The sequence below is a fragment of the Engraulis encrasicolus genome, chromosome 2, assembly GCF_034702125.1.
Source record: "Engraulis encrasicolus isolate BLACKSEA-1 chromosome 2, IST_EnEncr_1.0, whole genome shotgun sequence".
Lineage (NCBI taxonomy): Eukaryota > Metazoa > Chordata > Actinopteri > Clupeiformes > Engraulidae > Engraulis > Engraulis encrasicolus.
The window spans coordinates 25,140,339-25,154,720 of record NC_085858.1 but is presented as its reverse complement, the minus strand read 5'-3'; the positions used below and the strand labels follow the sequence as shown (position 1 = coordinate 25,154,720).

The 14,382-nt window shown below is 43.6% G+C and overlaps 1 protein-coding gene across 1 annotated transcript; it reads left to right on the top strand.

Annotated features, from left to right (window-relative positions):
• The first annotated feature begins 7,005 nt into the window (after window positions 1-7,005).
• tcap (titin-cap (telethonin)) lies at window positions 7,006-9,592 on the top strand. Its single transcript, XM_063184787.1, has 2 exons — window positions 7,006-7,414; window positions 7,898-9,592. Exons 1-2 carry the CDS (start codon window positions 7,266-7,268, stop codon window positions 8,286-8,288), a joined length of 540 nt encoding a protein of 179 aa, XP_063040857.1. The 5' UTR covers window positions 7,006-7,265; the 3' UTR covers window positions 8,289-9,592.
• Window positions 9,593-14,382: the final 4,790 nt, after the last annotated feature.

Sequence of the window (14,382 nt, the reverse complement as noted above, 5' to 3'; positions counted from 1 at the left end):
ACTGAGCACGCCTCTGACTTCTAAATGTTTGGAAATTTGAATTTATCAGGTTATCAAGCTAAATCATATCAAGCCAAAACATGCTGTAAAAATACAGGCTTCCCTTCCAAGTGGGTGTTGCATCTGAACTAATGTCCAATACATACTTAAACATGCACAGAAGGATTGGCCATTGCTTTTGCATAGTGTATTTGCAAATGGTTGCGAACTATGAACTATGGGTTATTGCATAGTCAGACTGCAATATAGTAGGTAAAGTTGAAGGCAAAATGTTAATATGTGCATATCATTAAAGGGTCTCATCAATGAATTTGCAATAGATACACAGTACATGCAAGCCAAAATACACGCAATGCACACGCACACACACATGCACGCACGCACATAGACACACAAACACAAAGGTTTGCACAATCACTGGCACTGTGCATGCACACGCACACACAAAGGCTTGCACACTCTCTCACACACACGCACACACACACACACACTGACACGCACGTTGCCCTGGTGTTTGTTGAGGAAATTGCCACAGCAACTGGTCTTGTGTCCTCGGTAATGTGGCTCCAAGTCTTTCAGTCACGTTGCATGGTGTGTGTAGTGTAGTGTAGTGTGTGTGTCTGTGGTTGTCGGAGCGTGTTAGGCACCCAAATCCTCCCAATTATTCCAAGTGATCCCCCCTCTTCTTCCATTCTTTCATCATTCTTTTCATCTCTTTACTCTTTAATCCCTCTCTGTTTGTGAAGTGAAGTGTCTTTCCAGCCTCACGATGCGATCACAGAGCAGGTAGAACACTCTGACATTCTAAATGACACGGTGACATTCTGGCGCCTTCTATCATCTCTTTCTCACTGACATACTGAACATGTTCCCTGTTTCGGTTTCTCTTTCTCTTTCTCTTTCTCTTTCTCTTTCTCTTTCTCTTTCTCTTTCTCTCTCTGCCTCTGTATCTCTCTCTCTCTCTCTCCCCCTCTCTCCCTCATATGCCATTAACCTCCCACATGGCTGAACAAACTTGAGCAGTAACACATGCACTCGTAAACTTCTCTTTCTCTTTCCTCAAACTTTCTCCATCTCAGCCATCAATCAGGGCACTTTATGGACAGCTCATGCTGCGTGTGTGAATCCCCTTCTCCTCAGATGTCACACACACATGCTCCTCTCTCCCCCCCCCTCTCTCTCTCTCTCTCTCTCTCTCTCTCTCTCTCTCTCTCTCTCTCTCTCTCTCTCTCACTCACTCACTCACTCACTCAATCACCATCCCCAACCCTCAGCACACACATACGCACACACACCATCATAAACCCCGGCACGCACGCACACGCGCACACACACACGCACATTTTTTTTAGCCCTACCCCCACCCCTCCTCTTCTCACACACACACCCCACCATATCCCATGCTGATAGGTCATCTGAGTATCTTGTGGATGATGGCTGAGTGATGGCAGTTAGCTTAGCAGATCATTGGGCTTATGTAACATGGCTGTACAAGGGCCACCTCCACACACAGGGAATGGATGGGGGAGATCGGTACTGTATAAAATGGTGTGCCTGTGTGCGTGTGTGGGTGGAGCACATGTTGGAAAGATAGAAAAATATCAGATAAAGGTGTTGGGAACAAAGTGTATTCTACACAAATGTAATGATGATATTCTTGGTTGTTTATGATGAAACCTTAAGTAAAAAAAAACATTGATTCATTGACAGCACGGTTGAAGTTGGGTTTTGTCTGGGCAATTATTGCAGTGTTTGTATGTGTGTGTGTGTGTGTGTGTGTGTGGTGGTGGTTGTGTGTGTGTAGGGGGATTGTTGTCCAAGGCCCATCCACCTAAATGCTGTATGACTCCTCTTTTCAGAAATGTGCCAGTGAATTTGCCTCCTCCATGTTTTCTAAAATTGTAGCTGTTGCTTCCAGACCACAGAGTGTCGGTAGGGTTATCAGAGACGGTCATGTTTGTCAACACGTCACATGGCAACGGAATGGTGGCTTTTAGTCCTAAGGTCAGCAATGTTTTGCTGTGCGTGTAAAAAATCTGCACATGAAGTTTTTGAGATGTGATAGGTACTGAGAAACCCTTGAAAAGCATCTGAGGAGTTAACAGGAAAAACAAAACATCACAGTTATAAAATAATTTACATATAGGTTATATACAGGTTTAAATTACATTATATACAAGTATATACAGGTACATACATTTATATACAGGTTATTGTTGCAGTGTGATCCACTAGCTACTTGAGGTGACGTATTGACTACCCATATTTACATTTTAGATCTTTTGTTACTGTGTGAATATCTTCATTGCAAATAACATGATCACATCTGTTTCCCACTTAGTAACTACATCCCCAGCCAGTGATACTTTACGGTAACACTTTACTTGACGCCGGCGTCATATGCATGTCATATCACTGGGTAGAGGCGATTCTAGTGTCAGTGGGGGCCCCAAGCAAAAGCCCCAAGGAATGAACATTCAAAACAAATTGTATAGCTATTGTAGTTTTAAGTCGAGCTGCTTTTCACCATCTAGGCTTGGGGGCCCCAAGCGGCTGCCTGCCTAGCCTGGTGACAAGATGCGCCTCTGACACTGGGGCTCCAAACCTTTTACAACTTGTATTGGGGCTCACTTGAACTTTTGGTTACACTTTATTTTAGGGATACATCTATTAGCACTAATACATATAATGTGCCTGTATAAGTAACTTGTAAGGCATGTACAAAGCAAAATCAAACATTTGTTAGGCATGTATTTGCAAATGTCTTGTTCATGCACAATAAGGGATTTATTACCAATTTGACCTTAGTAAGGACCTAGTAGGCCTTAGCGGTTGCTTAATACATGCCTTACAAGTTACTTGTGCAGGCATTAACATTGTATGTATTAGTGCTTATAGATGTATCCCTAAAATAAAGTGTTACCGAACTTTTTACAAATAATTGGCGCCCACTTCTGATCCAGTAAACAATACAACTCAAATAAATACTCAACAGCAGCAACACACACACACAAATATTATTTTGAGTTTCAGAAAATGATTTCTATTGCCACTTGGAATACCTTCAGGGCCCACAGTTTGAGAATCACTCTGCTTTACATAATATCGCACATCAATCACGAATCTGTTGTCTCTTATGATGACCTCACTGTATTTTGACTGAAGGATGAGTCAGAGTGCATCCCTACAGTGATGGAGTAGCTGTTGTCTCAGCAGTGGCGGAACAATTGCACACAGGGCCCCAGGGCAAAACACTGATTGCCCCCCACCCCTTATGGACAGCCAAAGTCAGATTAGGCCCCCGAATTCCAATACTGGAGGGCCTTAGGCCAAGGGACAAATGCCCCGCTTGCTCTCCCTATAGCTCTACCCCTGTAGTCTCAGACAGAGGCGATTCTAGGGTCAGGTGGGGACCCAAGCGAAAATGCAAAAAAGTGAACATTTGAACCAAAATCACCACTACCAGGGTGCGATTTGTCAGAAAACCAGAAGGGGGGATATGTTTCAGATTTTAAGCAATATCAATGGAATAATATTAAACTGTGATTAAAATTATGTGTTAAAAATGGCAATATCAAAACCAGAAGGGGGGACAATCCCCCCATCCCCCCCTACAAATCACACCCTGACCACTACTATAGTACAGTATGGGCTGTTATTCACTATCTAGGGGCTTGGGGGCCCCAAGCGGCTACCTGCCTTGCCTGGTGGCAAGATGCGCCTCTGGTCTCAGACATACTACACTGTATGCATGTATGTCTGCATGCCGAAGTATCCTATGCATGCCCTCCAGGTTTATTCCCAGCTGTGTTTCAGGGTTGCTGTAGTTACGTGAATACAGTAAGGAGACGCTTTATTTTTTCCCGTTCCATAAAGACTTCCATGAGAATTCTGAGGAGTTTCAAGCTACAAAGTTAATGCCTGCTACTATAGCTCTACATGAACAAATACTGTATCCTGAGGTATACTGACATGGGTGTTTGATTTTGTGTGTTGTGATTTTTGTGTGTGTGTGTGTGTGTGTGTGTGTGTGTGTGTGTGTGTGTGTGTGTGTGTGTGTGTGTGTGTGTGTGTGTGTGTGTGTGTGTGTGTGTGTGTGTGTGTGTGTGTGTGTGTGTGTGTGTGTGTGTGTGTGTGTGTGTGTGTGAGAGAGAGAGAGAAAGAGGGGTCAAGTAGTGTGACGTTGCCTCCTGGTTTTAGCCGAGTGAGTCATTAAGAAAGTGTCAGTGCGGTGGCCGGGTCACAGTAAGGGGACAGCGTCTGCAACGTCGGAGTAAAAGGCCGCGGGTGGTAACCTGAGACACTGGCCAGGGCCCACCTCTGTCGACAGAGCGGTACATCACACACACAAGGACTTGAGGCATTCACACACTCATGCACACTATCTCTCTGACACATGTGGATTCATGGACACATACGTACAACTAGACCATATGCTATGATGACATTATGTTATGGGACAATTGTATTGAGTGACAAGAGCCAAATGAAGCATGAGCCAAATCAACAGTGAAAGTGTGGGGCAATTATTATCCAATAGCCTAAGTAGTAGGAGTAGGCCTAGAAGAGACTGTAGATGGACCTCAAGGAAATTTAGGAAAAGCAAAACACTAAATGAAATGAAGATTTCTGCAATATTTTCCTTTAATTACATGCCACACTTATTTAATTGTAAATAGCAACAACTGAACTACAGAACCTTTTAAGCTAGCCACACAAGTTTTAGGTGCTGTTTGTGTTTACACATATATGGATATTTTTTTGAAAACTCATTGGATTTGGCCTCTCAGTCATAAGTAAACTTAAAATTTTCTTTTAAAAAATTATCTTTTAAAAAATGTAATTGTAAAAATATCTCTGAATTCCAGTTTTGAGTGACTCAGTTGTTAGAACTCTATCAAGTGTCCAAAATTAATTCATCAATGAAAACAACATGGACTTAATTAGAAGCCGTTTACACGTATGGATATTTTTGTGGATATAAATATCCCTTTTAGGGGGCTAAAACACACCTGTCACAATGGCGTTTTATTTTTATCCACATGCCATCCTTATATGTAAACAGATACAAAAATATCCACCTTTCAAAATATCCACCACACGTTTAAACAGTGTCTAAAGCGGTATTCGCATAGGATAAATATTACCTATGGACCACTGGTAATTCGCAATTACCCCGCACCTCTGTTTTTTTTGTGGCGTAGTCGGTGCATGTGTGCATTCACATGGGACTTAAATTATCACGGGGCATCTGTGTTTCGCCAAAACGAAGCAATTTAGTAACAGAAGTAATTTGTGACAGAATTATTACTTCACAAATTGCGGACATAGCGCATTCACACAGGACTAAGAACTCAGACATTCTCCACAATTATCCAGAATTACCATTGGACCACAGGTAATAAAAGTCATGTGCGAATCAGACTTTAGAGGCTGTTTACACATATGTATTTTTGAAAACACAATGGTTTTGGCCTCTCGTTCACACGTAGACAGATTTTAAGAAAATGCGTTTCAAAAATATACCGTTCAGGGGGGCCAAAACGCACCTGTCACAATGGAGTTTTTTTTTTATCTACATGTCGTGTTTATACGTAAGCGGATAAAAAAATATCTTCATTTAAAAACATCTTCATACTTGTAACCTGAACCATATTCAGGCTCCCTAACCACAGAAAGGTTCTGGTTACACGTATGCAGATATTTTTAAATACGGATATTTTTGTTATCTATTTACGACATGTGGATAAAAATAAAAACTCCATTGTGACAGGTGCATTTTAGCCCCCTGAATGGGATATTTATATCCACAAAATATCAACGCAACGTAAACGGCTTCTAATTAAGTTCATGTTGTTTTCGTTGAGGGTAATGATAGGGTAGGGTAATGAGGGTAACGATTTTCTTTCAATGCAACAATGCCACAACATTTAAGAATCAAAGGTAGCCTATTTGAATTTCTGCCAATGAGAAGCTGTACAATGTCATCACTGTGAATGCTGCCACATTAAGTGCTTTAAAAAAATAAAAATAAAAATAGCCATTCAGAGAGCACAGTAAAAAAGTGTATCTAATTACCTGGATAATTAGAAAAATAATATTAATTGCTACAATAATAATGTCTTTTTCAAAAGAGTATTACTCATTTTAAAAGCGCCATTGTTTATTAGGGCCCCTGAGTAACTTCCCTGATTCTGCTGGGTAATCATACTGTAAATCGTCCTGACTTGCGTGACTAATTACATATGACAGTGTAACACGACTCTGTATCAGGTAGGCCGTGCCTTATTAAAAGTCAGATGTGTCATCGTCTTTGGAATTTGGGGGAAAGTTGAATAGTTTATACTGTACAGTATGTGTATCTTATTACAGGAAGAAGTGCTTATGCTTGGAACTGGCATTGCCAAGGGAAATTCACAGTTCCTTAGGCCAGCTTCTCGGCAGGTTTTATGCGAGCGATTAAGAGTGTGTGTGTGTGTGTGTGTGTGTGTGTGTGTGTGTGTGTGTGTGTGTGTGTGTGTGTGTGTGTGTGTGTGTGTGTGTGTGTGTGTGTGTGTGTGTGTGTGTGTGTGTGTGTGTGTGTGTGTGTGTGTGTGAGAGAGAGAGAGAGAGAGAGAGAGAGAGAGATAGAGACACAGAGAGAGACACACACAAAGAGAGAGAGAGAGTTTATGAGAGTGATTGACTGTGTGTGTTGAGAGTCTGTGCATGTGTGCCATGTGTGGCCGCTGACAGCCTTGGCTGGGCCCGAGACAAAGTAATCTGAAAGGGCCCCCTCTGCAATACATACAATCTAATTGGGGACCCAATTCTGCCCCCTCCCTCTCCCAGGGCCCGGGACAACTGGCAGCCCTGTGTCTGTATGTGTGTGTGTGTGTGTGTGTGTGTGTGAGTGTGTGCGTCTGAGCGCGCTCTGTGTGGTGTACGGGAAGAGGTGTAGAGTGACCGGCATGAGTACAGCAGCGTGTTGTGTGCGGTGAGGACATGGATCAGGAATAGCAGCAGCGGGGGGCTTAAAAGCCGGACCCTCTACTCACTCACACACACAGACACTCACAGACAGACTAGAGCTCAAAGGCACCCATCTTCCAAACAGCTACAGAGGCCAGAAGCCCAACAGCTCTACAATCCACCACCAGCCTCCGCAGTCAACAGACCAAGGGTCCGGTTTTGTTGGTCAGAGCCTCACAGAGAGGACCTAGGATCTCTACTCGTCAAGCTCCTTTTTTGAATCGCGACACACACACAAACTCTCTCTCGTCAGGATGCAGGTGTGCACTGTGATGGAGAAGAAGAATGGCATGGTTGTGGGAGCTGAGCTGGCCTGCTGCGTACGGGAGGACAACCCCAAGCAGAGGGAGAGCTACTCGGCAGACTGGCACAGCGTCAACCTCAAGACAGAGCACCAGGACAGGTGAGCAGTGAGCAGAGCACACAAGGCCAAAGCACACATACACACACACACAGGATACATAGGAATATGGGCATCGCAAGCTTATTTCTGAAGCCCATTTCATACGATAAATATACTGTGGTTCAATGTGACGTGCAAAAATGAAAGCAAGGACCAGTATGTAAGAGCATAAAGGCTGATGTAAATGCACATACTTGTACTCATTTACACATTACATACCGTACAGTATGTGCAAGCTTACAAGATGTACTTGTTGCATGTTCACAATCATTGAGTTCACAATGAATGTTGATAGAGTACAGTCTTGATTAGAGTAGATCTAACACTAAAGAATAGCTATAGATATTTCCTAAAACAGCATTTAAATTTTCAAAAATTATTGAAATCTGAAGTAGAAGTACTGTAGGTTCTGTGCTCTGACAATTTCCATCCTCACTGCTCACCCTCCTCATCCCCACTCTTCATCTCCATCGGCCTCCACAGGCAGTCCATGCTGATGTCCGACGACTCTCGCCGCGAGTCCATGACCCGCCACTGGGAGTGCCGCCCACTGCGCCAGAACTGCCCGTCTGGCGTGTACCGCGTGGGTACCATGGAGGTTGGGGTCCGTGAGCACCAGCTGCTCCCCTACCGCAACACCCTGCCCTTGCCCATCTTCAAGCCCGCCGAGCTGGGCCTGCGTCTGGGCCGCGGCGCCGCACACGTCCCCGAGGACTTCCCCCCAGCCCAGGCCCCCACCGGAGCCTGCCCGGACAAGCGCGAGCTGGCCGAGATCACCCGGGAACTGCCAGCCGTCAAGCCCACCAGGATGGAGTTCGCCAAGTCTCCCCGCACCCTGGGCCGCTCCACGTCACAGGAGGTCCAGAGAGGCTGAACTGGGAGAAAGAGAGAGAGAGAGAACGAGAGAGAAAGAGGGAAAAACAAAACAGAGAAAGACAGAAAGAAGGGTTGAGGAGAGGGGTGTATCAAAGAAGCTATGGACTCTTGTAGATGGTGTCAGAAGGAACGTGATAGAGAAATGTAAAGGGCGAGCTTAACATTTTTTTTCCAACAACATAGACCTACTCTTATATGTATATATAGAAACATAATGTGCTTGAGTTTAATGTTTTATCTCATTCCCTCCCTTATGTAACCTGCCTGATGAAGCTACTGTATGTGTTTTCAATGCCCGAGAACAGCTGTTTTATCACAGGCTGACTGACAGATTTATTTTAAACTAAAAACTTAAGTTTGCACTGATTCACAAATAGTGAGGCGCTCTAAAGATTTTAAGATCTGGAAAGACAGCACAGCCATGGCCGTTGACCAAACGAGCGAAGCAGAAAGCCAGACTAGCATGACAGGAATGTTAGATGTCCAGTTGTCTCCGCCAATGTCCCTATGTGCCCGAGTATAGCAGAGTGAGGTCAGGGGCTATGTCTACTGCACTGGGGGGGGCAAACGCAGGCCAGGGTCAGGTCCAGAGCCAGGGACATGGGCCATGGGCCAGGACTGCTGTTTTGTCAGCTGCTGGTAATCCCAGCACACTGTGCCCAGGATTAGTCTCCCATAGGGGGTAGAGGAAGATAGGGCAGGTCGAATGGAATGGCGGGCATGGTCGAATGGAATGGCCAAATGTTCTGGAATGGAGACCGCTATGTCTTCACTGACCTACTTTAATTTGATACTTTGTACTTTGGATTTTTGAAATGATTAATTCATTTCTTTCAATTATAAATTAATCTAAATCAAACCGAACCAAAATTGAGAACTCATTTTTGTGTGTTGAAAAAAGTCAGAAACAACTATGGAAAGGCAAAAGTGCATGGAAAGCAGAGACAAAAAAAGAGAGGCAGTGGGAAAAAATGCAAGATGCAAGCTAGACAAGATGCAATAATGGTTGGGGAGATAGATTTAAAGAGAGAGCTGAGCATGAGACTGGGCTGAGAGTACCATTGGAAGGTGAAGAGTGTAGAGAAGAGACAGAATAACTGCCGCTACTAAAATGGAGAACTGAATGTCCCTTGGCTGTGCTCCCCGTCTCCTATCACAACAAAGCGATGGCCAGTGGCAGTACTCCCACTACTAGACCTCTGGCAGTCCTTCTCATATAGCCATGCCATGAAGGCACAGTACCAAGAGGTGTGACTGCACCGGCATCACATAGCTCAAGCTTTAGCATTCTAGGGGGATAAACATCACATGATATAGAATGTGTTACCATAGTTACTACATCCCATGATATAGGCCCAGCCTTTGTTACCGTAGTGAGTTCTACATTTGAGGGTTTTTTTGCACTAAGCAGTGTGGAAGAATAGAGCAGGATCATAACGGCTGTCCAACTTTCTATTATTGCTTTGTCTTTTTTTTTTGTTTCTTCCAAAAAGTTGGAAGTGTTTCCTTATGATTTAAACATAATATGTCAACGCTGAATGGATGTTTGCCATATTTGTAGTTTTGTTTCACATATTTATTTATTTGATTACACAAATGTTTTATTTTTCTGTATGTAAAATCAAATAAAAATTACAAAAAAACTCGATTTTGTCTTGAATCATACTTTTGCCTTATAATGACTATATAATCATCACCATGACATTGGCACATAATTTTAACTTATTTAACATTTCTTTGCTAAAATGGTTCATGTGGTGTGCTGCCTGGGCAACAAGCTCACTAATATATAAACAGTGCAAATCACCTCTTTATTTGCTGGCTGTAACCTGATCATAGCAGCGATGAGAAATAGGGCGCCACTGTGGTGGGGTAAGAGTTATGACAGATAATCCTAGTACCCAGAATTGACACTGGCCGCTCCAAAGAAGCTATAAATACAGGGCCTACATTAAAAATACATTTCAATCAAATAATCCAAACATATGCAGTATTTTAGAAATTAATTAATGTTTTTTTTTTTAGATCCAATAACACCCAAACTGCTACTCTTCCATACAAACATACGTACAGTATACATACAGTTTGTCAGAGCGATGCTAAAGGAGCAACCAACAGTTCCGTAGCCCTGTAATGCACACCGCAGCTCTTGCGGAACGCTGTAATAGTCATTGAAGAGTTAAACTACCCTAGTGTTACACTACTATCAGTGGTGTAGTCTACTTTTTTATGGTGGGTATACTGTATATTTGAGCATTTTTTGAAGTGGGTATACTGTATAAATTTGTGCTATTCAAAACAATGGATCAATCAATTTTAAGTGGGTATACTGAAATTCCTGAAATTTAGAAGTGGGTATACTCCGTATACCCGCGTTCTACGTAGACTACACCAGTGTTTTTCTCTCAGCGTACCCCCTTACCTGTTCACAAGACTAGCTGCGCACCCCCCAACCCAACATGTATGACGTGTACAAGCACTAAAAAAGGATTTTAGTGATGTATTACAATGATTTTTGCCTGAGATAAAAGAGAAAATGGGGACCAAAACATATTTCAATTTGGTTTGGCCTAATTATAATGTTTCCAAGCAGAATTTTGGTCACAACCTCAACACAAACAACATTATGCGCACCCCCGATAATGTCTGGCACACCCCCAGGGGGTGCCCGCACCCCAGGTTAAGAACCACTGGACTACACCACTGACTACTATGACCTGACACAGGGCCTTTAATAATACACTATGGCTTGGTCACTGCCATTCTGGTAACAGCAAATTTATAACGTGTCTGAACGGGTTAAAAAGCCATTTGATGTTAACATAGCATAGTCCATTATAATCCAACTCTAAAGAAGCATTTTAATTTGAAAATCCAGAGATTTAACGAGCCATTTAAAGAAGCCTCGCCTCTTTTGCTGAGCTGAGAGCCATGTGTCTGCTGCACCCCAACCCCCATAATCCAGAAGATTGAACTAATAAGTCTGCTCATCCTCGGAAAGAATGCCCTGTTTCATAACACAGCCTACATTTATACCCACAGATAACCTCTTCACCCCACTCTCAGCTCACTTTTAATTATCTCCGTCTCGCTCATGCCCACTTAGTGCGATGGGCAATGCAGTGTCACCATGTGTGTGGCTATAGCCGCTGACAGCTTCAAATGGGCCCGGGACAAATTTATCTGAAAGGACCCACTGCCACCCACCGAATACATACAATGTAGTGAGGACCCAAATGTGGACCCCCTCTCTCTCTGGACTTGGGACAATGGAGCCCTTTGTCCTACCCTGTTGCTTTCCCTGACAAGAAGGGCTGGTGAAAGGTAGGGATGCACCGATACCACTTTTTTGAAAACCGATACAAGTACGAGTACATTAATGTGTGTACTTGCCGATACCGAGTACCGATACGATACCTTTTACCACCAAAATACAATGAAAATAAATGCATGGCCTTGTTTTTTTCCACCTGTGATATTTTTATTGTCCATTTCCATGTAGATTTAAATGTTAGTAAATGTATGAGGTGGCACTTTTTTTCCATGCTGCTGTCAAGTCCACAGAACGTGACAAGATTTTGCATTGTTTCGTGTAATAGCAGTATCGTGCCTGGTATCGGCAAGTGTTTGACGAGTACGAGTACGAGTATAATGAGCAGTATCGGGTGCCGATACCGATACTGGTATCCCAGTGAAAGGTGCATCCCTAGTGAAAGGTGCATCCCTGCTCTGGATCCTCGTGTCTGTGTGTTTGTCTATGGGCCAGGAAAAAGGGAGCTCTCTGGAACACTCCATCTCCACGGCGCCCTGTCCACACCTCTGGCTCAGACAGAGACTAACTGTCCTGCCAAATAGCATTGCATGCCTATCGCCCAGAAGAATGAGATAGCAGACATCAGAGATATCTGAGGCCAGACGTCACACGACGAGTGATTGGGACGAGTGAAAGATGGACGTTGTGTAACCACTACGGCAAAACAATTGCTGCTACGCACACCCCACAAAACGCAAACACACACCACTAACCATGCCATTGCATCTTAGACAAAGACTGCATGTCCTGCCAAAGAACAAAGCATATCTGCCCCTGGGAAATGGGATAAGAGGTATCTGAGATTTCAGAGGCCAGCCAGAAATCACACTATGAATGATTTGGATGGGTGAAAAATATACAACATACAGTGAACATGACACACGATCACACAATTGCACACTTGGAGATATTTGCAGAAGTGAAATGCATATATTATGGACATGGTGTAACACACACACACACACACACACACACACACACACACACACACACACACACACACACACACACACACACACACACACACACACACACACACACACACACACACACACACACACACACACACACACACACACACTAACCATGTCACCTTGCATCTCAGACAAAGACTACATGTCCTGCCAAAGAGAACAGCATGTCTGGGGCCATGATGTGACACACTGATACATTTGGATGACTGAAAGATATATTATTGACATGGTGTTACACTTGGGCAATATAGTGCTGCTGTTGCTTTTGCCCATTCATAGAATATAATGCATGCATGCATGCAAGCATGGACGCACGCGCACACACACACACACTCTCTCTCTCTCTCTCTCTCACTCTCTTTCGCTCTCTTTCTCTCTCTCACACACACACACACACACACACACACACACACACACACACACACACACACACACACACACACACACACACACACACACACACACACACACACACACACACACACACACACACACACACACACACACACAAATTGTGTCATCTTTGCTGTCCTGTATGTAAATGCACTATACAAATACTCACGCCATTTAATTCGCTTTTACATTGTACCATGTATGGTTAATGTAACTGAAATGCTCACTTGTCACATGTATTCAGCAGCAGGGCTGGGGACATTAGGCATGGCAAGCAGACATTCTAATTTGGGAGTCATTGGATGGACTCAAGTGCTACACTTGATGAAAATGTGATGCTTTGCTCATGGTTTTAGAGGGCATTTCATTATTCACATTGGATCAAGACCATCTTAGTAAATTATGCAGAGGCAGACAAAATGTGTCCATATACATGTACAGTATGCTGCAGCATGCTAATAATAATTATGAGGTCCATTAGCATGAATCATGGATGAAATTCATGAAAATGGGCACATGCATGAGCACATTATTTGCATTTTAATTTGCTGCTATCCCATGTCCAGATCTTAGTTATTACTTTGGTGGGTGTTACACCTCACTGATATGCGTAGAAGGTTCCAAGAGAACCATGACATGAGATAGTGAGAGTGTGTGTGTACTGTTATACTGTACAGCAGGGGTAAGCAATTAGCGGCCCGGGGGCCGAATCTGGCCCGCCATCAATTATATTCGACCCGCGAGATGTAGAAAATCAACTGGCAGTTGTATACATTACGGCAGGTCGCCCTTTTCATGAGAGAAATGCCAGGAGATGCAGGAGTTGGCATATTATCAGTGCATAGAAGATGTACTTATTTCTGATATAACAGAAAAAATACAACACCTTTTTTACAAGTCAAAAACCATGGCCATAGCCGGCCCGCGATGCCTGTGTCCAAACCTAATTGCCTGCCCCTGCTGTACAGTATATGTAGGTAAAGTCAAATAGTGACCATGGCCTAAAAAAGACAGGCAGCAAGACACTCATTGTCTGTCACACATGAATTGACCATGGCCTGAAAATGTAAGACTAGGTTGTCAGGGTGTTTGCCATTTTCATTTTCGTGAGTGTATTCCCCTGTGTGTGTGTGTGTGTGTGTGTGTGTGTGTGTGTGTGTGTGTGTGTGTGTGTGTGTGTGTGTGTGTGTGTGTGTGGGTGTGTGGTGTGTGGTGTGTGTGGTGTGTGGTGTGTGTGTGGGTGTGTGTGGTCAGGTGTGTGCGTGTGTGTGGTGGGGTGTTTGTGTGGATGGGTGTCCCCATTGTTGCACATTAAACCTCCCGTAGTCCTCACATACTAGACCACATAACACAGTGCAAAGTTATTCAGGCCATAACAACGAAAGACACTCTCTCTCTCTCTTTCTCTCTCT